The sequence below is a fragment of the Lissotriton helveticus genome, chromosome 3_2 (genome assembly GCF_964261635.1).
Source record: "Lissotriton helveticus chromosome 3_2, aLisHel1.1, whole genome shotgun sequence".
NCBI lineage: Eukaryota > Metazoa > Chordata > Amphibia > Caudata > Salamandridae > Lissotriton > Lissotriton helveticus.
In genome coordinates, this window is record NC_136062.1 from 294,197,211 (window position 1) to 294,220,788 (window position 23,578).

A 23,578-nucleotide genomic window follows, 5' to 3' on the forward strand; every position below is an offset into this window, starting at 1 on the left:
CCTATCCTGGCCGGGCCCCCACTGGCGTGCCATCTGGGCCCGCGAGGCGGTTGGGACACTGTGGAGGTGGCTGCTGATCTGCATTTCGTTGGAGGAGCCCTCCGTTTCACAATCGGAGCTCCATCTGCGCCGTCCGCAGTACAAGTTTGAGAGGCTTCGTAGGTTGGGAAGCACGGGAGCTGTGTCCTGGACTGGGGCTGAGTGCAGGTACCTCGGCGAGGCAGCTTTCTGTGGAGCGGTGCCTTCTTGCTTTGGGCTGGACTCCAGGCGGATTGGGGGTGCGACGATGTCTTCTTCGCAGCGCAGAGGGAAACCCGGCAAGGATGGCCAGCCCAAGGGATCCCAACAACCGGCGTCGCGGGGCCCTAGCGCATCCTCCGGGCACTCTGATGATGAGGCCCCTGCGACCAAGGCGTTCATGACGGAACTGTTCTCATCTATAAAGGAGGACATCTCTGAGCTCCGGACTCAACTAGCGTCGGATCTCCGGGAGGTACGCAGAGACGTGGACGGCATCGGAGAGAGGGTGGCCACCCTGGAGGACCATGATCTGAGCATGGCGAACGATGTCCACCAACTGCAACAGGATGTGATTCGTCTCACGGAGCAGAACTTGGACCTCCAGGCTCACGCGGAGGATCTGGAGAACCGTTCCCGCCGAAACAACATCCGTATACGGGCGGTGCCGTGGGATGGTGAGGCGGGTGACCTACGAGGCTATGTGCAGGCGCTTTTCTTGCAGATACTCGGTGAGGAGGACTTGCATGATATCAAGATGGACAGAATCCACAGGGTGGGTCTGCCCATACGGGGAGGAGGGCCGCCCCCTGACATTAGTCTGCGTGCACGACTTCCAGCTAAAAGAGCGTATCCTGCGGAAGGCGCGGGACCTTCCGTTCCTGCAATTCCGAGAGCACCACCCTCAACTTTATCAGGACTTGGCGGCTTCGACGCTCCAGAAGAGGCGCGAGTTCCGCCCGGTGACCGCCTTCCTAAGGGAGCGCAACATTCCTTACTCGTGGGGTCACCCCTTTCGCATCGTCTTTCGATGGCAGAACAGGCTGGTACAGGCCCGTTCCTTCAAGCAGCAAAAGATCTTCTGGGAATTGATGACGCAGCTCCTACCCCAGCGGCTGGCAATTCACCTTCAAGGAGGCGACGACGGTCATCCTCGTGGCATAGAGTGGGTTCGGAGACGGATCGCAGAAGACCTGATCGCACGCTAAGCCTGCAGGAGAGAGGAGCAGCAGTGGCCTCAGTGACGTTGGCTTCTTCCCAGCAGAGTTCCGGAGCGACCTAATCCTTGGGACAATGGCCGATGGTGCCGGAGGGGCACGTGACTTCAGGTATCGGGGGTATGTTTGTACTTTCTGAGAAGACCCCCCGATCCGAGGCCCTGGGGGACCAGTCAGTGGTGTCCCGACCCCGTCCAGAGGAGGTCTCTTCGGACTACTATCCTCTGGGACTGTTGAGTATATCTCTGTGGTTTGTTTGCTTGTTGGGGGGGGGGGGGGGGGTGGAGGGCCTTGGGGGAGGGGGGAAGGGGGGGGGGGGGAGTTGGGATGTGGGTGGGGGTGGGGGTGGGATGGATGGTGGTGACGACCGATGGTTGCTTGTGCCTGTTGTGAGTTTTGCTTCCCCTGGGAGAGCGCTACATAGGTCTCTGGATATCGCATTGATGAACGGCTGCGATCTACGGTGTGGTGGCCTGACTAGGACTTTCTACCTTTTGCTGGGGGGCTGGGTTGTCTGGATGTTTGCGGAGGGAGGGGGGCAGGGGTGTGTTGGTTTAGCGACTGCAAGGCAGTGGGGTGTGTTGTCTCCTCATGCCTCTTAGCATCGGCACATGGAACATGAAGGGTCTCAACACCCCGCAGAAGCGCCAAAAACTTTGGAAATACTTGTTGGACCATCACTTAGAGGTGGTGGGTCTCCAGGAGACCCATCTGGCGCGCAGGGATGAGCTACGGCTCCGACATAAACAATTTCCCCTCATCTACAGGTCTTCTGCCTCCACCAAACACAGAGGGGTGGCAACTCTCCACTTCCAACCTGTGGGGGTGTGTTGTGACAAGGAAGGTCGCTGGTTGATGGTTAAGGGGATGTTGCATGGACGTTTGTGGTGGTGTATAGTCCCAATGCCCAGCAGAACAGTTTTCTCCAGGGTTTGTTGGATAAGGTGGGGGAATTTGTTGAGGGGCATTTGTTCCTATTGGGTGACTTCAATATGGTCTGGGACAAAGACCTGGACTGCTCTCGCGCTCAGAGGGCGGACTCCGGTGTCTTCTCCGCTGAGACGAAAAACCGGGTGGGGGATCTGGGGCTGATTGATGGTTGGCACGCTGTGCATGCTCAGGCCCGAGATTATACCTTCTTCTCCGACGTCCACCCGTCCTACTCCCGCATAGACCACATTTTTTTGAGCCAGGTACTCAGGGGAGATGTCCGTGATTCCAGGGTTTTTCCGCTCTCTGTGTCAGATCATAGCTTACTGGTCCTCGTGCTTCAATGGTCGGTGAAGGGAGATGGCCTCCGGAGATGGTATTTTCCGGCGGCGCTTATCAGGGACGATACCTCCTGTAAGGAGCTACGGAAGGCTATCAGAGACTTCCTGACTCTTAATCCGACCTCGGACACGTCAGTGTTCAATACCTGGGACGCTTGCAAGGCCTCGTTAAGGGACGCTTGCAAGGCCTCGTTAAGGGACGCTTGCATCAGCCTTAATGCAAATCTCAACAAATTGAGGAGAAAGGAACGGGAGGATTTGGAAGAAGAGCTCGCCGTCTTGGAACGGGCACACAAGTCGAACCCGTCCCGAGTAACCCTCCGACCCCTAACGGCTGTTCGGGGAAAATTGAAGGCTCATTATACCAACCGAGCTGAGTTCACCCTCTTGCGGTTGCGGCGCGTTTCCTACTCACAAGGGAACAAGGTAGGACGGCACTTGGCCCGCCAGCTCCGAGACAAAAGGGAGAAGGAATACATAGGAGGGATCCAGGACTCGGGGGGAGCCTTGCAGCATCGAGACGAGGACAAAGCGAACACCTTTGGTCGATTCTATGCTGCACTGTACAAGGGCGACTCTTTAGATAGCGGAGCCCAGGATACGTTCCTGGCAGACCTTCCCATGCCGCAGGTCTCTAGGGAATGGAACGAGCTTTTGGCGGCCCCCAATTCTAGAACGTAGGTGTTGGAGGCTATTACGGCCCTGAAACCTCACAAGGCTCCGGGACCGGACGGCTATACTGCTCTTTTTTACAAATCATTTGCGACGGAACTGAGCGATTACCTAGTCTCCCTTTTCAACGAAATGGCAGTCACTGGGAAGACTTCTGGGACTATGGCCGAGGCAGTGATCACCGTGCTTCCCAAGCCGGGAAAGGATCTTTCCAAATGCTCGTCGTTTCGCCCGATAGCACTCCTCAATGTGGATGCAAAATTGTACTCCTCTATCATTGCCCGCAGGCTCCAGAACCTCATGCCGGCCATCATTGATCCGGACCAATCCGGGTTCATTAAGGGACGGCAGACGCATGACAACTTGCGACAGGTAATACATTTGATAGAGAAGGCCACCAGGTTCCGCATCCCGGCGATACTTGTGGGGCTGGATGCGGAGAAGGCCTTTGATCGTGTCGATTGGGGGTTCCTGTTTCGCACCCTGGCCGCTTTTGGCTTTTCGCACCAGTTCATCACCATGATTCGGGCGAATTATAGCAGCCCCAGCTCGAGGGTGGTGATTAACGGGCATCGGTCTGCCTGTTTCCCTCACTCACGGGGGGACGAGGCAGGGATGTCCTCTCTCCCCTCTCCTCTTTGCCTTGAGTATCGAACCCTTGGCGCTCGCGGTGCGGGGGAGGGAACAGATCGGAGGTCTTCCCTTTACGGGTGAACAGCATAAAATTTCCCTCTTTGCAGACGATGTGTTGTTGTCGGTGGGGGATCCGGCTCAATCACTGCCGCATATTCAGGTGGTCCTATCCCAATTTGAGGCGGTAGCTGGGTTCAAGGTCAACTTTGACAAATCCTACATACTGAATTTAACTCTTCCTCCAGCAGAAGTGGAGCGGGTGCGCTCGCTCACGGCACTACCATGGGCGTCCACCTCTTTGTTATATCTGGGAGTTCATTTGAACTCTACCGTAGGATCCTTATTCTCGGCTAACTTCCCCCCAATGCTAGCTACGATACGAGCAGAGCTGGACCGGTGGAAGCCAAAATTTCTCTCATGGCTTGGCAGGATCCATGCCCTTAAGATGGTCCTTCTACCCAAGTTCCTATATTTGTTTCAGGCCCTTCCCATCCCTATAGAGGTGGACTTTTTCCGGCGCTTGAAAACCTTGATGCTGAGATTTGTCTGGCAGGGAGGACGGGCACGCATCCCCTTCACGACGCTACGTCGACCGCGGAGTGGGGTTTCCTGACATGCTCTTGTACTATAGAGCCGCGCAGCTGAGAGTGCTGGTAGAATGGTCCCAGCAGTTCTCAGAGAAACACTGGCTGCATATGGATAGGAGTGTGGCTGGGAGATCGATCTGGGACTTGGTCTGGAAGCCTAAGGCGGACAGGCCCAAGAATGCCTACATTAGCACCCCCACTAGCACAGTGCTGAAGGTGTGGGACACGGTCTCCAGCGATGATCGCTGGACCACGTTTCCATCCCCCTTTACTCCCATTCACTTTAACCCGGCCTTCCCGCCGGCGATGCAGGAGGGACCCTTCAGGTTATGGAGAGAGGGAGGTTGTCGGGCGCTCACGCATTTGTTCCATAGAGTGGCACCCCTTACGTTCCACAACTGCATGCGTGACTATGGGATCCCGGCCACTGAACGCTTCCGCCACACCCAGCTTCTCCACTGGGCAACATCGGCGGGTGTAGGCGATGCCGCCACCCGACCACTTTCACCATTCGAGTCCTTTCTCCTACGCACTTCCACTATGAGAGGGACGATTTCCTTCCTGTATGGACTGCTGCTGGCCACTACGGTCTCTCCACGCCCCCGCTATATGGAACACTGGGAGGTCCTTTTGGGCCAAGACATTTCCGAAGACGAATGGAAAAGCCTCTGGCGCGACATCTCGGCGCATAACCACTCGGTGAGCCTTAAGGAGGCACACTTGAAGACCATGCAATATTGGCATCTTTACCCGTCCAAGCTCCATCAAATATTTCCGGCTTCTTCAGATAGGTGTTGGAGGGGGTGTGGATTATTGGGAGATTTCCGCCACATTTAGTGGGATTGCCCAATCATTCGCCCATTCTGGGCTGAAATTCTGTCCCATATCAAGGATATCTTGGGATATCCGATCTCGGATTCGATGGCTCATGTTCTGTTGGGGCTTCGCGACCCGTTGTTGGAACCCCAAACTAAAGCGGATAAACGTATCCTATGGCTCTGCTTGGGGGCGGCCAAGCTCACGTTGGCTGCTGCCTGGAAGAAACCGAATGCCCCTGCTACGTCATTGTGGCACGCGCGATTATGGGGGCTGCTGAGCATGGCGAGAATGGTGGACATCTTCCTGGGCAATTTTAAAAACTTCCTGTTCCGATGGGGTCCCCTGGTCCGCTTCCTGTCACGAGGCCTGCCATCTGCGGTCTGCCCATCCACGTTTCGCGCCCTTCACCTCTTCCAGGTTTAATCAGGGTACATGAATGTGGGGTTTGGAGTGTATGAGTGTGTTGTCGTCACCACCGAGGGGCGGGGGACCTAGTTAAGTATTGGGTATTTGTTAACTGTTGCGGCACTATGTAGCTCGTGGGGGTTGTCGGGACTATGAGCCCTTGCAGCACTTTTTCATAGCCTGTCTCCTGAACTGGAACGGATCCGAGCACTTAACTCCTTGGCATGCATTGGACTTGAGACCTGAACTTTATTGCCATACCATGCCCCTTGCATCCTCTCCATTTGTTGTTTGTGTGAGCTTTTCATGGCACCCCCTGTGTGGGCCATCCGGCCGGACTGCCGCTTGTATAAGTTTTTCTTTTCTCTTTTTCTTTTTCCTGCAAAATCTAAATAACATTTTTACAAAAAAGCACAGTGCCAGTTGCATTAGCTGAAGTATTACTTTGATCAATCAATCAGGGGTTGATGAAGCTCGCTACTCACCCGTGAGGGTCTCAAGGTGCTGGGGTGTGTGGGGGTCTGATGTTGACTGGGAGCTTGCTTCAGGCCTTTTCCGCGATTTGGGAGAACGGATGCGTGGTGTTTCTGCTAGGGTAAGGTTGGCGAAGCAGAGGTTTCTTTTGGGTACAGGGAAAGATACTCTTTTGTGGAGGTATTTGGGTTCAATGTTGTGGAGGGACTTGTAGGCGTGGGTGAGCAGCTTGAAGGTTATTCTCTTCGTGACGGGGAGCCAGTGGAGGTCTCGTAGGTGTTGGGTCATGTGCTCGTGTCGTGGGGTTCTGAGGAGTCGTCGGGCCACTGTGTTCTGGATGGTCTGGGGTTTGTGAAGGAGAGATTTTTTGATTTTGGCATAGAGGGCATTGCCGTAGTCCAGTCTGCTGATTAGGAGTACGTGAGTGGCAATTTCTCTGGCTTCGGGGGGAGTTGAAGCAAGTCGAGGCGACGGCATTGATCGGTCTTGAGTTTTAGGCAGATGCTGCTCAGCCACACTACGACGTCCTTCATGCCTTCCTGGAAGCGGGGTCTGGTAACTTCAGGATTCTTAGTGAGGGAGAGGATGAGCTGGCTTTCGTCGGTGTAGGATACTATACTAAGCCCAAGATGTCGGTGAATGGCGGCAATGGGGGTCATGTAATGTTGATGAGCGTGTGGCTGAGCTATGATCCTAGGTGTACTCCATTGATCGCTAAGTTCGGAGGGGAATGGTGGTAGTCTGATGCCGGTGAGAAAGGAGCAGATCCAGTCGAGGGAGGTGCCAGGTATGCCGGCGTCATGGAGTCTGGTTGCAAGGGTGTATTGGGAGACTTTGTCGTAGGCTGCGGAGAGGTCTAGCAGGATGAGGGCGGTGGTATGGCCCTGGTCGAGTAGCATGCGGATGTCGTCGGTGGAGGCGAGGAGGGCGGTCTCTGTGCTGTGGTTGCTGCGGAATCTGGACTGGGAGGGGTCAAGGATGGCATTCTCTTCGATGTAGGTGGTCAGCTGGGCACTGACGAATCTCTCGGTGATTTTGGCTGCAAAGGGAAGGAGCGAGATGGGCCGGTAGTTATTCAGGTCCGTCGGGTCCGCAGAGGGTTTCTTGATAAGGGGCTTGACCTCAGACCATTTTCAGTCGTGGGAAAGATGCCGGATTCGAAGGAGGCTGTTGATTGTGCAGTACAGTTCAGGTGCTATGGTGGCGGTGTCTCTGTGGTAGATGTGCGGTGGGCAGGATTCCGTGGGGGCTCCTGAGTGGGTGTTCATAGTTGTGGTGTCATCGGTGGTGGCCGGGGTCCAGGTGGTGATGGTGGGACGGCTATCATCGGTGGGGGTGGTTTCAGGAGTGTTTGCTGAAGTTGTCGTAGAGGGCCTTGATTTTCAGGTAGAAGTAGGAGCCAAGCTTGTTAGAGGTCCTGGGATGGTGTGACGTCTGTGGCTTCGCTGGGAGGGTCAGGTGAACTGCTGTAAGACGTTGAAGCGTCACTTTGTGTTACTGGCGTGGGAGTGGATTTTCTTCTGAATGAAGGTCCACTTAGCTGTTCTTATACGTCGGTGGTATTCAGTCATGGCTTTCTTGTAGGTTTTAAGGTCTCCATTGGTTTTGCTGTTTCTACAGCATTTTTCGAGACATCTGCAGGCGCGTTTGGCTTCTTGGGGGTCAATGGTGAACCAGACGGCCTTCCGGGGGAGGTGTGTGTCCGGGTGTCAGAGGGGATGCAAGCGTGTCTGAGCAGCTGGTGATCCAGCGGTGTAGATCTTTATCTGTGGAGTTGGCGTTGCTCGTGGCGGTAAGGGGGTCATGGGTGAGGGTAGACTTGAGGTGCTCCTCTGTGACCTTGTTCCAGTTCCTACGTGACTGGCACGGGGCAGGCTGAGTCCTTCCTCTGGAACATGTATCTGTCCAGATTGGCTGTGGCGATGTCGGGGGCAGAAGTAGAGTTGGTCCAGGTTTCTTTAAAGAAGGAGACATCTGGCGAGAAGGTCCCAGATCTCTATCGTGTGTGCAGGAAGCGTACGTTGAGGAGGATGCACTTCAGGGCTTTGGTGGTGCGAGCTTCTGGCGTGGGTAGGGGTGCTGTTGATGCTGAAGGATTGTTGGCAGTGTCAGCAAGAGAACTGGTCGTGGGTGGAGTTTGGCGTCGAACATTGGCAGTTGATGTTCCTTCCGGGGTTGAGTGCGAAGAGGTTGGTTGCGTTTTAACGGTGGTCAGTCGTATATCCAGGGTCCTTGGTGCTGGTCGCGGTCGGGCCTGGCTTTGGCGAGCCAGCGGCACGTACCCCATTAAGTAGGGAATGGGAGGGACTCGCAGCTGGGAGGTGGGAGCGTGGAATCTGCTGGGGATGGGCCGAAGCAGGAGGGCTGGGTAGGGAAAAAACAAGCGAGAAGGCAGAATCCACGGGGGAAAAAACGTAACAGGCTGGGAAGAGAAAAAACAAGTGAAAAAAGGCAGAATACACGGGGGAAAACTGATAACAGGCACAGTTCAAACAGTCAAAACGGCACAGCGGATTACAGCAGTATAAGGCAGAGAAAAACTTGAGCAGCAAAACTGGTCACACACATGGCCTCAAACCTCTGTCAGGAACAGACCGTTGCACCACAGGCAGCAACACTCAACAGCGGAGCTGCAGGGGGAGAGGCGAGGTCCCTGAGCAGGAGCTCTGGCTATTACAGAATATTGACTAATTCCATCTTTCTTTTCCTTTTTTTTAATTCTCTTTATTAAACAGCTGTGATAGTCAATGGGTGGCCGCGATGCCGCAGAGCAATAAGATACAATGGTAATAAGACTCAGGACCATTATAAGAAGTAAAACACATTCTCTGTACAGAATTAGGTGGGAAGAAGATCAGTGTCCAAATCTGGCCTCGCAGATCGACAGATTGGAGATACACATAGTTCACCACGTGATACATTCCACTTAGCCCATTTGTGATCCCATTTCATTTCAAAAGAAAGTTTGAGAAAACTTTTTTATGGTCACTTATACTCTATGGTGACCTATATGAAAGAAAACGTTTCTTTTTTCAAATGAAAATAAAAAGTTGACTTCTTGGACTGTTTATAGGCTCCAATTGTTTAATTTTTTTTAAAATTTATGTACACATAATGCATCCATTAGGCCAAAAGCATCAGTCTTTGTAGCATCTGGATCAGTTTACAGTGCACAGATAAGATTTCCAATTAAATGAAAGTTGTGTGCAATGGAAGCACTTACCTTCTCTCCTCTCTCTTTTGAAACTTGACGTTTTTCATTCATATCACACTTATTCCCCAAAATCATTCTTTCTACATCCGAAGAGGCATGCTACAAGGAAAAGAAAAAAAAACACAACCTTAAAAGTATACCAAAAAAACAACTGAGTGTTAAAAAAAATCAGTGCCCGTTTCTAAGCACTAACCAACTTGCCAATTTATGAGAAGCACCGGAAAAATATTGGCTGCTTCGTGGCCAGACAACTGACTGTAAATCAGATTTGAGGTAAGTTTCGGCCAGTTGCATAATATCAACTACATTTACTCATTACAATTTATCTACTTTGGGAATATAAAATAATGGTTTATTCAGAGTATAGAAATCAAAAAGCAGGTAAACAAAATGCCACTTGTTTTAGATGCACTGAACAATTCACTCACAACCCATTAGAGTCTTGCTAAAGATTTACACAATTTAAAATAAATCGAGGCAAGAACCTTGGGTAAAAGGCTGAAAATGACCTTCATGGCACATCCGGTAATATTCTTAGTTCTGCCTCCTGCTCAACTAGCTGGAAACAACCAAGCAGTAGGCTAGGATGGAAACTGTTGCCATTAATTTGAATAGTGGCCACTTTGCACAACACAGCTAATTATGGCATGGGAGCACGAAAAACAACGGAAAGGTGATTTTGGTATTGTTGTGGTGATTTAAATAACTTGGAGGAGGTGAGTGCAATATACAGGAGGTTGAAAAGGGCTTATGCCAGGAAGTATCACCAATGCATAACCGATGAGAAGAGATTACACAGTTAAACAACATCATTTAAAAGATGGTGTTCCTTTAGTGATGTTGCAGGACGATGCAGTCAAAATTCCATCTAATGCACATTGCCCCTCTAAAGACAGTCCTAAATGTGGTGGATGATAGGGTCAAGGGTGTAAGAAAATAGGAACACATCACACATCTTGTGATCACACTTAAATGGCTCCCAATAGCAGTGAGAAGTTTCTTAAAATGTGCTTGCATCACCTGTTAAGCTGCCCTCAAGACCTTTCCACGCTACCATGCCCACAAACTGAACAACTTTGGTGAGGGACAAGCCTTTTTCAGGAAGTGCACATAGAGTGTATTGAACCTCACAAGCAAGACTGGCTTCTTAGGACACCTTCAAGGGCAAACTAAAGATCATGCTGTTCCAAGGCAATTTCCTCCATATTGGACTATTCCATTTCCCGATGTACGGTCTATAATCGTCTGACTTTGACTAAACCAAACCCTTGGCCCCCTGCTTATTTCATGCTTCTCTGAATCAATACAAAAATATAATTTTTGCAAATGTATGTAAATGTATTAAACTCTCCAGTATGTAAATTTTCTTAAACGTGCTACATACTAACACAAAGTGCTGGGTTAACTCTTTAGGTCTTGCTCACACTACATAAAACGTATAGTTTCTTACCTGTTGGTGTAGTTTTGCGCTCCCTAAGTATCAATCGGAGTTTGTAAAAAATGAACACGGGGTACCTCAGATGTCCTCAATCAGCTCCATTCTTTTCAATGCATATATGCGACCACTGTTGGAGATTGTAAAAACGCATAACATTAGCGTGGTCAATTACGCCGATGACACCCAGTTCATGGTGTCCCTGGACGGCGACCATACGTACTCCCTGGAAAGTTTACACGCATGTATGCTTGAAATGGTGAAATGGTTGAGGGACAACTCGCTTCAATCCAACAGCAAGAAAACAGGTTCTACACTGTAAGGTAAGTGGGATCCCTCGAGGACTACCAGCTGACTTTCGTCCAATAACCACAGATGGCCCTTTGACACCAGTGAGTACAGTACGCAATCTGGGGGTCAGCTTTAATGAAAAGTTGAATCTAGAGTCCCATGTCAACAAACTGGTGGGAGGTTGTTATACTCTCATCCGAGGACTCCGGAAAGTGCTACCATTACTGCCAGTCCAGGCAAGAACCACGGTAGTAAGGAGCGTTATACTGCGCCGACAGGATTACTGCAATGCCCTGCTCTTCGAGTCTTCGGGATATCGGATTGCTAGACTCCAGAGTATCCAGGCGGCAGCAGCAAAGCTTGCTCTGACCAGAGCATGCCGATCCTCGACAACACAAGCGCTGGCGGAGTTGCACTGGCTTCCAGTGACTCAAAGGATTCTGTTCAAATCCTTATGTTCAAGGCTCTTCATGGACAGGGGCCCAAATTGATCCAAGACAGATTCCAATGGTATGTACCTACACACAACCTTCGCTCATCCTCTGCTAGCTTTGCCAGGATTCCCAGGATAAAGAGAGCAACCCTGGGGGATGGGGGATTAGGGGCGCGGGAGAAAGAGCTTTCGGCGTGGCAGCTGCGCCTTTGGAACAGTTTTCCTCTGGAAATTAGAAGTAGACAGAACCAAATGCTGTTCCGTAAGAGAGTCAAGACATGGCTCTTCCCCAAAGTCTGATCCTCTGACCCAGCCATGTAACCTTTCACATCAGCCTTCTCTCCTTATGTCTCAGCGCCAGGATGCCCGCAGGGTTGCAGTGAGCTCTACAAATGCTAAAAATAAATAAAATCAGTGGGATCGGGGGAAAAGTATATGCAAATGTCTTTGACCAACTTATCCATGCCGCATTCCCTTGTGATCGATGGTCTGGTTGCGAAGTGTTGGCATTTTGCATTTTGGTGTATTGCAAATAGGTCTATTTGCGGTGTACCTCCACTTCCAGAATACTCTCTCTGTAATTCCTGTTGGTTCATCTCCCATTCGTGGGATGCGGACGTCTCCCTGCTGAGTCAGTCAGCCTCCACGTTGTCCTTCCCTGGGAGATGTATTGCTAGCAGGTCTATCCTTAGTGGGTTGGCCCATGTCCATATCTCCTGTGTTAGCCTTGATGGTGCTACTGTGTCCCCCCCCTGCTTGTTTACGTAGAACATAGTCGTGGTGTTGTCTGTTTGGACAAACACCCTGTTTCCGTATAGCTGCTTCTGAAAAGCTTTCAGGGCTAGGAACATTGTTTTTAGTTCCAGGTAATTGATATGCTTGACCGCATCCTGTTGCGACCATAGCCCTCTCACCTTGAGCTTGTGCATATGCGCACCCCACCCCAGCTGGGAGGCATCCGTCGTGATGGTCACTGTTGGAGTTGGTTGTGTGAATGGTTTCCACTGTGATATGTTTTGTTTGTTCCACCACGCTATTGCCTGGTGCACGGCTTGTGTGAAAACCACTAAATCTTCCCAACTCCCAGTTGCCTGTGACCATTGCAGCTGTATCCATTCCTGGAATGGCCTCAAGTGTAGTCGAATATTTTGGACTAGGTGAATGCATGACGCCATCATTCCCATCAGCTTGCTCACGTCCTCACGGTCAGATATTGTCCATTTTGGTAATGACACGTTTCCTTCAGTATCGCCAATGTTCTCTTCCTGCTCGGAAACACTTTGGCCTGTTGATGGGGTCGATCTCTGCTCCTAGGAATAACTTGATTTGCTCTGGTTCTGATGACGATGTCTCCCAATGAATCCCATTCCTGTCAAACGTTAGTATGACCTGCTGGATGTGTAGTTTGCCTTGAGCATACGAACTTGCTTTTACGGGCCAGTCGTCGAGATAGGGGTATACGCGTCTCCCTTGATTTCGTAGGTGTGCTGCGACAGCTGCTAGGCATTTTTTAAACACCCTTGGTGCAGATTTCAGGCCGAATGCCAGTACTGTGAACTGGTAGTGGCTTTGGTTGATCACAAACCTTAGTAGGCGATTGTGTTTGCAGTTGATGGAGAAGTGTAAGTATGCGTCCTTTAAATCTATAGTAGCCATTAAGTCTCATTGCTGTATTTGAGGTATTACCTCTTGTAGGAAGGTCATCTTGAATCTTTGAGTCCTTATGAATTTGTTCAGGAACCTCAGATCTAGCATAGGTCTTAGCGTTTCGTCCACCTTTGGCACTAGGAGGTACATTGAGTAAACCCTCTTGTTCCTTTGGTTCTGCAGTACCACCTATATTGCCTCCTTGCTGAACAATTCTTGCGCCTCTAGCTGCAAGAGCGAGAGCTCCTTTGCTGAGTGTGCCTTTCTTCTCGGTTTTCCGTTTTCTTTCTACCTCTTAACAGTATCCGTATCCTATGATGTTTAGTATCCATTTGCACGATGTGACCTTCTTCCATTCCTGGATGAAGTCTCTTATCCTTCCCCCTACCGGTGTTGAGTGTTCGAGAAACTGCTGGTTGTTAAACGTTTGGCTGCCTTATTTCATTTAGTCTTTCCGCTCAGCGCAAGGTTTTGCTAGGGTGGGGGCCTATTGCATTGCGGAGTCACTTGGTTGAGGGCGGTTGTCCTCCTTTTGCGTTTGTCCTCGTCCGTTTCCGCGCCCTCGAAAGGACTGTCCCCCGGGGTTGGTACTGCCAGTTTTGCTGCTGCTGCTGCTGGCCTTGGTTGTTCCCTTGGTAGCCTTGCTGGAACATTTGGTGTGATGTGGTCAGCACGTTGCCACCACTTCTACCACCTGGCCTCCTTGTGCCTCTTCTCATTCTCCTGAACTGCAATGCTCCCATGGACCTTGCTGTTTCGTTGTCCTTCTTATGCTACGTCAACTTGTCGTACACTGGTGTGCCGAACAGTTGCTCTCCATTAAAGGGTGTATTTAAGATGTTACTTTGTGCCTCTGGTTTGAATCTCGAAATTGAGCCATGCACGTCTTCTCTCAGTCACTCCAATCATTAGCCTGCTCCATGTTTTTGCAGCATCCAATGCCGATTTCAGGTATGTGTTTGCCATGTTCTTTCCTTCTTCTACCAGGTGAGCTGCCCTTTGTTGGTACTGATCTGGTAGATGCTTTAGGAGCGGCCCCACTTCATCCTAGTGTTGGTATGCGTGCCTGTTGATCAGGGCGTTGGAATTTGCAATGCGCCAATGTATTGCCACATTTCTCCCCACCTTTCTCCCTGTGAGATCCATCCTCCTACTCACCTTGTCTGGAGGTTGTCCTGCATTCGTGGGAACATTAACCCTCTTCCTAGCCATTGCTGCAATTATGGAATCGGCTGGCACTGACCCTTGGATGTATGCAGGATCCTTTGAAGAATGTTTGTACTTCTTCTCCGTTCTAGGTGTCACAGCTTTGCATACTGCTGGCTCCTTAAAGGCCTCTCTTACCTGGTCCAGCACACTAGGGAGCATGGGCAGGAATTGGTTCCTAGTCGGATGAGGCAGAGTTTCCAGGAGGAAACATGCCTTGGGCTTCTCCTCCTCCATTTTCACTCCTTAAGTCTGTGCAGCCTTCTGTACGACCATGTTGTAGATCCCTATGTCGTCTGGTGGCGAGGGCCTCGAAGGGTAAGTGTCTACGCCTTCTTCCGGCGAGGAGATCTTGCCATTCCACGTCTTGTGCCTCTGAGGACGTAGAGTCCCAGTAGGATTGCAGATCTTCGTTGCCTTCTCCCTCGAAATAGTAGTCTTCTTCTCCAAGTTTCTCGACTAGTTCGGGCGTTTTTGGCTGTTCCGCGCCTTCATCGTCCACTTCGGCTTCGAACGCGGGATGGTGTATTGGCTCATCTTCTCGTCTCAGTCCTTTTTATGCTGTAGTATGCTCGTCATTTCAGCCTCGAGCCTCTTCTTCTCCATCTCAGCGGCATGTTCAGCATTGAGGGTTGGAGCGCTTCTCTTCGAGACAGTCCACAACCATGTCGTCCCTTCCTTCCTCGGTGCCGAAGTGTCATTCTCAGGTGCAACCTACGACGTCTGAGGGTTTTCGCAGATTGGGAGTACTTTTCAAAGGATCCGTCTGGAGGCTGTTGCTTTCGTCGAGTGTTTCGGCGGCAGAGCTCCCTTCGAGGACTTAGCTTCACCTTGCGTGTCGCTCGGGGCTTTTGCTTTACTCTTTCGAGTGTCACTAGGATATTTAGGCATCGACGACTCCCTTACCTCCTTCGACGTCTTCTTATGGACCTCGACGACCGTGCAGTCCTCAGGCTATGTTGTTCTCTTCCCCACTGGAGAGGCCCAAGTCTCGGAGCGATGGAGGTGGCCCCTGCATGTTGTGGTTCGCCCTTCTCTGCCTTTCCCTTACTCTGAGGGTCTTGGGTGTAAACGCTAGGCAGGTGTTGCAGTCTTCGCTTCTGTGGTCGAGCGGCAGGCAGAGGTTGCAGACTGGATGCTGATCCTTCTGGGCATACTTGTGGTGGCAATTGGTGCAAAACTTGAACAGTGTTTTGTCCATCCCCGCTCTCAGGGAGCCCCCTGCGACTGCATTCTCCGAACATCGAGGTTTTGTTTGTTAAAACTTCTCCCTCGTAGCTTCGGGTACCTGACCTGTAGTCCAGTGTAGCTGAAAAACTTGATTTTCTTCGAATATCTTTGATTTGCGGGATTCCTCTACCAAAACTTTGGAACTCTTCGGCAACCATCCAGATCCAACGGCAGAAAAAAGAATCTGAAGATGGCGGCCAAAGTGGGAACTTCCGGAGGAAGCACGTCGACGTCACGAAGGACACCAAATGGTGGTATGTCAACGCCCACCTAGGCCACGAAAAGAAAAAAAAAAAAGACTAATTCCAGACCCAACCACTAAATGGTGGAATAATGCACAGCATAGTGAATCCGAAAAGATTCATGCTGCAAAACTAGTAAATGAACAATTGCTTAAGCTGCCTTGTACTAGGGTAAAGCCTCCATAAGTGACGAAACATATGACAGAATCTTGTATCATGGAAGATAGAACTAGAGTGAGAGGTATCTACATTGTGTGAGGGTCCATTCAACGGTTAAAAGCAAGAGGGAATGTTTCTGGATGCAGGTAAAAAAACTGACAATAGTTCTGGAGAGCTGGAACTGCAGACATTGCTAATTTTGGCTTGTAAAATAAACAGCCAGGAACCACTTTATATTTATCGGAGAAAAAGGTATACGAATATGATAGCTTAAAGGTAGATTATCTTTTCTAATTCTGCACTGACCATTCGTTTGTTGTTTAAGACCAAAGTTCGTATTGTGCCTCCTCCACAAATTCTTTTTTGCAACCTTTCACACAACAGAACTGTGGTATCTTCAACGTGTTGTGGTCAGTCTTCCACTGGTTCCACTTGCACCTACACTTTATTCTGAGTGAATGCAACTTTTGGCTTTGCTGATTAAGTATTTTGCTACACCCCTTTAACTGTCTACACAGAGTAGTTAAATACCTACGTGCCACCTCTCTTGAACTAGTACCTTTCTTTACCACCTAACACAAACTGGAATCCAAACGTCAACAAATCCTCTAAAAGACTAGGAGTAGGACTTTTAAGACTCAACACTTATTCAGTCAATCTGATTCCACAGTCCTAGTTCCTTAAGGTGTGTACCACTGGCCACCCCTTTAGCTCTGTGTAGAGAGCTGGTTCTTTATATAAGCCCCAATTGGTTTACAAAGGCACAAATGATATTCCAAAAGTTCTCTTTTGTGATAGTGAGGGCGAGCAGTTAAGCTTATCAGAAGGTAGTGCTTAACATTTGTTCTACTCTGAGACAATAATACATTTGAGACCAATTCAGAAAAATAAGTTGAATTTTTATATAAATTTTGATACCGAGAACTTCATCAGTACTTTTGCAGTGATTACTTTTTACAGTAAGATTTCGATCTAATGCGTCTTTACTCAGCAGTGCTTCCCTATGGGGGATAAACATTTGTTGTTATTATTAATCGATTCTTGGTATAGCGCATGGCTACCCTTAGGCATCCCAGCGCAGTTATACACAGTTGTTTGCAATCTGTCTCTGGGAGTCTACTTCGGGACTTAGGGTCATAGGTGGCCAGGTCCAAAGTACCACTAGCAGTTACTCGTTACCTGCCATGCCCTGGGGTGTCTGGTAGCAGAGGTGCTGGTCGGGTAGGTAGCTGTGGAAAGAAGGGGGGCTGACTACAAACAGGCTGCAGAAGGGGGACAAGTCCAGGAGCTCCCAACTGGGGACTCCGGTCATAAGGGTCCTGGAGATGTGGGGGCACAGCCGGTTCGTCAGTATTCGGGCTGGGGCACTCAGCTGCAGACTGAATAGGTCAGCTGGGCTCTGTGCATCCTAGAGCCTTGCGGTTGTCAGTCTCGCTGGTTGAGTGTGCAAAGTCAGGACAGGTAGGTCACTCAGCAGGTGAGTCGCTACGGTGCTGACGCTCCCTTCCTCTGTATTGGACTCTGTGTTTGTTGCAAGGGGTCAAGTACCCCAGGTATTGGTCCTGTGCGGCTCCAGTTGGCCCTGGTATCCTTTCAATTGGTTGGGGTCAGCTGGGACCTAAAGTATCACAGGGTACTCTTCCTGCAGGGCTGCTGCATCGGGCAAGCCTGGGGTGCTTCAACTCTTTCAGTGCATGCAGACTGTACAGGAGTAGTTCCTGTACTCCAAGGGAGGTTGATTGGCAATTTGCAAAGGGCTGGCAGTCACCAGAGTTCTTGGCAGCTAGTCAGATGCAGGACGGGTCACTGGTCAGGACTGTCGAGATCTGGTGCAGGCAGAGCTTGGTGCCAAAAGTCCACAGCAGTCTTCAGTTCTCACAGCTCTTCTTAGTCCCCTCTTCTTGATCCATTAAATGTAAGCTCCTGGTATCAGGGGTGCCCCAAAAATATTTAATTTAGATGCATGATGGGAAGTGACCGGTAGTAGCCAATGGGCTATCTACCTTTAGGATGTCTACACTCTCTATGAGTGTATGAAGAAATGAGGTGTACTCACAATTGTTCTTATATTTTGATAAGTGTTACTAACTATTAACCAATAACTTTGTGTGGGGTGCTACACTACATACTCGTGATGGCTGACAGTCAGAAAATAAATGGAAGAATGCAGGCACCGGCCTACAAGCAGCGTGCACTGTTCCCTGGAATTAGCTAATCAGCAGGCGTGTTACCCTTGCAGGCTAGTACAATTCCTAAGGTGGGCTACCTGAAGTGGACACAACTTTTAGACTTCCACCATTTTCGTTTAGGCAGAATTAGGCTTTCTGGGTCTGAGTTATGACCACTTACCCCGGAAAAATGGTCTCATAGAGAGTGTAAATGGAAGAATGCAGGCACCGGCCTACAAGCAGCGTGCACTGTTCCCTGGAATACTATATTCCACTTTATAAGTAATACCAAATTGATCAAATAATCTGGTTGACTGTTTTGCTTTTTACTTTTGTTAAAAAACAATTCACATAAATTACATCATTGTTTCTGCATATATGGTACATATTTGCATACATACATGTATTCTGACTAAATATATGTCTGTCTGTGTAAATTTATACATTTGTGTGGCTAAACATTTCCACAAAAACACATTTCCAATAATACCAGAAATCTCATAAATACACAATATGAAATAATCATATGATTGTTATTTTAGAATCCGGAGCACAAAGCATTTCGTAAATTGAGTTTCCCTTCATCAGGGGCGATTTCCTAAAACATAAATAAGTAGATATGTATCCGTGTGTACAACACGGATACATATCTACTGATTAGCTAATTTTCCTGCCTGTCCTGGGGCCATATGGGCCTGGGCAGGGGTGGCATTTCCCCTCTATAGGGAGGTTTTGTGTTGTGTATCAAAGGCGACAGAGGCCTTTGAAGCCTCATGCCTGGATATGTTGATTACTTTAAATCACACACAGAAATTTCACAGGGAGGGTAATTAAACACCCCCTTCCCCATAGAAGGTGCAATCGGATTAACAGTGTACTAGAGGCTTCCACCAACTCTCTCCTTCCAATTCAGTCACTGAGTAATCTAAACATGGAAAAAAATAATGTTGACTGTGGGCAAGGTATGCAGCTTCTTTTGTGGAACATTGCAGGGGTCCGGGATAAACTCATCAACGAAGATGGAGTGTCATACATCCAAACTTTTGAGATTGTTTGCTGTCAGGAAACATGGGTTGTTAACCCTATTGCTTTAAATTGGTATACATCATATTGCTTCCATTCAGTACCATCACCTGCTGGTAGAGGAAAGGGGGGGGCAGGTTTTTTTCGTGCCATGTGCCATTAGAAACCTGAAGGTCACAGTTGCAGCACCAAGCTCAGGTTATCAAAGTTTAGATTTACAAGAAAAAAACCTGCTAAATGGGATCTTAATATATTTTTATTTATTTTCCTCACAACCCATAGAGATTGTCTAAGAATTAGTAAGTAACACTCCTAGCCTCTGTGGATAGGCAGGGAAACAGTGACATCTCTGGGCGGGTGATTTTAATATCACTAAATGTGATCAAGGTGGGAATCGTATTTGCAGGTTTACTAGTGTTCATGGTGCCGACACTAACTATGTTATACATTCACTTTAAGGTGAAACCCTGAATCAGACAATTTTAATACACAACCTGTTTTTTTTCTTCGGATCTCCATGTCCAGGGTAACTCAAATCCCCCAAAGTATACAGGAAGAGGTAAGGGGAGCACCATTGATTTTGTGCTTTTGACAACCGATCTCGCATGAAACCTCGTGTACTATGTGGTGCGCCCTCTTCCCTAAAGTGATCATAATCCTTTCCTTTTATACCTTGCGATTCATCTTCACCCAGGAACAACCGACAACGAAGAAACCAGTCAGTTACCCTGTAAATAAAGGGATTTGTATGAACTGAAAGAATGTTGAACCAAATACGTTTTTCAGCAACCTGATTACTGTAGCTATTAATGAGATTACCTGGTGTCTTTCACCAGCTATGGCCCCAGATAGATTAAAGTTTTGAAACTGGCCACCAATAAGTCCCCGCGCAATATAGTTGACATCAGGTAGCTGGAAATAATTACAAGCAAACCTTAGAGAACAGGAGGCAAGAAATTAGAACCAAGGCTTGGGAGGATTTAGAAAAGAGTGCCTGACTAAAAGACAATACACTTTTTGGGCAAACAGTAAATTGGGCTTTTTTTTTTAAACGGATAGCCTAACCACTGGCATAGAGCGTCACATTTCTGAAGAGTACGGGATTGACCATTTTACCTTAATCTTTAACTTGGATTGTGAGGGGAATGGCCATGGAAAGGGTGTCAGGCCAGGATATCAATACATTTGAATTAACTAGGAGATTTCATACATTTACTATCCATCACCACAGCCATCTAGAGTGCAGTCAGGTTCTGACAGGGTCCCAATACATTCTTTTTTAAACATAAGACTTTTGGGCCCCTCATTAACTAATGTTTAAAAGGCAGCAGTAAAGGATCACCAAATTGACTCTTGGAGAGAGACTATTATAGTGTCAATTTATAAAAAAGGGTGATTGGAACCTACCAGCATGCTACCGCTCAATCTCATTAATAGATTGCACAGCAAAGATTTCTGGGAGGGTCATCTAAAAAAAAAATGCTGGATTGTACATAGACCACCTCTTTCTTTTCTCCATTTCAATATCGTTTCTGACCCAGTTTAGGGACTGTAGAGCCGGATCTCAATTTAACCCTCATCTGGGGGGGGAAGTATGACTATGAGAGGTGCCCTTCACATGGCATTTGAGAACCACACCTGTGTCTTCGACTTAGTAGACCGGAGGAAACTGTGAGAACTAATGGGACAGGAAGGTGTTGATAACGTCTTGCTGGATCTAGTCAGGCGTCTGCAGTGTGACACAATGACTAACGTGCGTTACATACACTCTGGGGACGGCGCAAAACCAATAATGGTTACCAGAGGAGTAAGACAGTGATACATTTTAGCTCCTTTTCTATTTTTATTTTATATTAACTTCTTGGATGCCTTTTTAGGGTCATGTAGTAAAGATATCCAGCGAACTGACACTCGTGTAGTCCCGGTACTTTTATATGCAGATGATGCAGTTCTTTTAGCATTAACAGAAAATTGCCTCCAAAACCTTCTAAATGGTTTTAATGATTTTATAATAAAACTTAATCTTAAGGCTGCTTGATGTTAATGGGTCATGGGAGAGGTCGATTAGTCAGAAAAAGATGGGGGGGGGGGCAGCCTGCAAAATGATATTCAGATTTGCCAAAAGGTTAGGCTATAAACCAATCAAGGAGATGACCCAGCTTTACAGAAGGAAGTTTTTCTTAGTGTTGACTCCTAGCGATAACCAAAACTACCCCAAGAGTTATCACAAACTTAGAATTGGGAATGGTATTTTTGGAGGATTTTGTTGCTATAGCGCCTTTACTAGGCCTCGTCGGTAAATTACATTCCGTTCACGGACTTTAATTTAACGTTCTGCGGAGTTGCCAAAAATTCTGCAATCCGTTGCTTTGCGGAATTTTTTTGCTTGTTCGCGAGATATTTCTCCCCAAGCATGCAAACAGCGTTCGCGAACAGGAAAAAAGCATCGCGGACGGGCGGAACAAGCAATTCCGCGTGTTCGTGGAACTTTTGCGTGCTCTCTGCAATTGTTTACAGTTTCACTGAGCTTTGCATAGCGCACCACGCAAAATCCGCCCACCCTTATCCTTTACTACTATGGGTGAAGTTATGGAGCACCTCCAAGGCTGGTTTTTCGAGGGAAGTTTTGGGGGGATTCCTCAAATCTGGACAACACGACTGTCATTGTCCACAAACTAGGTATGAGTGCCATTTCTGACTTGCCTGAAAGTATTGGCCCTTAAACTAAAGATAGGGTTAAAAAGACCGTTGCTTCCTGTAGTGAGGAGATCAGAATAGAAAGGTCTCTTCGCATGAGTTCAATCAACAGCTATATGCAACAATTTTTTTTTTTACATTTTCAAAAACCTTTATTAAAGAATAAAGACACAGGCACAATGCACCGTGCAGCACCATCGCACATGGCAGCAAGATACATTACAAGTCATGTATTAAATTACAGTCAGGTTACATTCACAGCAACATGGTAACTCAGGAATGTAAAGACACAGCTCCACAGTATCAGGGTCCCAGCCCCCAGAGGAGGAAGCACACATGAGAGAGTGTTATTAGTGGGGATGATTCTGAAGCAATAGAGGCGCTGGTGGAAATTAAGGGGGCAGTCACTGACCAACACTGGCATCCCCCGCAGACCCAGGGCCGGCGGGGAGCGCGGGAGAGGAAGCGCCGCTAGGGTGGGAACGGGAGAGGAGGTAGGAAACCAGTGGGGCCCAAATGTCAACAGGGCGTGATCTGGCAAGCATTAAGTCCCAGAACTCAGACAGGAGAGTCTGGCAACGAGAGGCATCCTCCAGCCATCTCTCACCTTAGGAGCAGGTCGCCGCCCCCAACATGTGGCCACCCTACGTCTGGCGAGTACCGGTAGCATCGAGATTAGGCAACGAGAGGCATCAGGGCAGAACTTGACAAAGCCTAGGAGGCACAGGGGAGGATCAGGTTGCAAGGCAGCACCAGTGATGTCAGAAATGGTGGAGCACACCGCCAACCAGAACTCGGAATCCTTAGAGCATGGCCATGTCAAGTGGGCAAAGTCTGAGGCGGGGGCAGCGCAGCACAGACAGTTATCCCCAGGGGTAAGCCCGAGATGATGGAGCTGCACTGGGGTGCGGTACAGCCTGTGCAAGTGCTTGAAGTGGATCAGGCAGAGCAGATAATTCGGGGACAGCTTTTTGGTTTGATTACAGCAATAAAGCCAGTCGGCCTCCGATATGTCCGCACCCAGGTCTACACTTTATGCCACCTGTGCCCGATCAGAGGAGTTGTGGGCTGACGCCAGGGAGAAAACGTAAAACTCAGTAACTAATTTGTGCGACGAGGAGGAGGACTATATGAAGTCCAGAGCTGGAAGGGTAGGCAGGGGCCGTGGGAAGATAGGGTGCAATTCCCGGCAAGTGGCGCGCAGCTGATAGAATAGCAATGTATCTTGCAGCCCTGGGGAGTCGGGAAGAGAGTAAAAGGAGTTCTCTGGGTAGAGATCTGCCACAGTCCTGAGGCCCAAGTGCACCGCATGTCGGGATATGCTGGACGACTGATGCACGGGGAAATCGGGGTGATTTACAATTGGCATGGTGTTAGCGGAGAGAAGGGAGAGTCCAGAGTGCAGACGCAGGCAAGACCAAGCCCAAGGCAGCGTCTCAACCGTGCCAACCTCCGCCCAGGGACGTACTGCGGGCACGAACAGAGCAGTTGACAGAGGCCAGGGAGAAACCAAGTCGGTCTCAACCGCGACATGAGGCTGATAGGGGGTGGAGTGGATCCAGAAATGCAGAAAGCTGGCCTGGGTGCATAGGGCGTAAATACGAAAATCAGGCGTGCCCATCCCACCGGCAGACATAGGGAGAGGGAGGATATCGTATGCCACCCTGGTTTGTTTACCCGCCCAGACAAGCGAGATGATTAGAGAGCGCATTTTGCAGAAGAAATGAGAAGTAAGGG

The 23,578-nt window shown here is 49.0% G+C and overlaps 1 protein-coding gene across 3 annotated transcripts in view; it reads right to left on the reverse strand.

Annotated features, from left to right (window-relative positions):
- Positions 1-23,578, reverse strand: part of RAB8B (RAB8B, member RAS oncogene family) — a 245,432-nt gene that overhangs the window by 104,340 nt on the left and 117,514 nt on the right. For all 3 annotated transcript variants that reach the window (XM_078685272.1, XM_078685273.1, XM_078685274.1), the window contains exon 5: positions 9,320-9,409. In XM_078685272.1, coding sequence (XP_078541398.1) covers positions 9,320-9,409 — 90 coding nt within the window. The remainder of the gene's footprint in view (positions 1-9,319; positions 9,410-23,578) is intronic.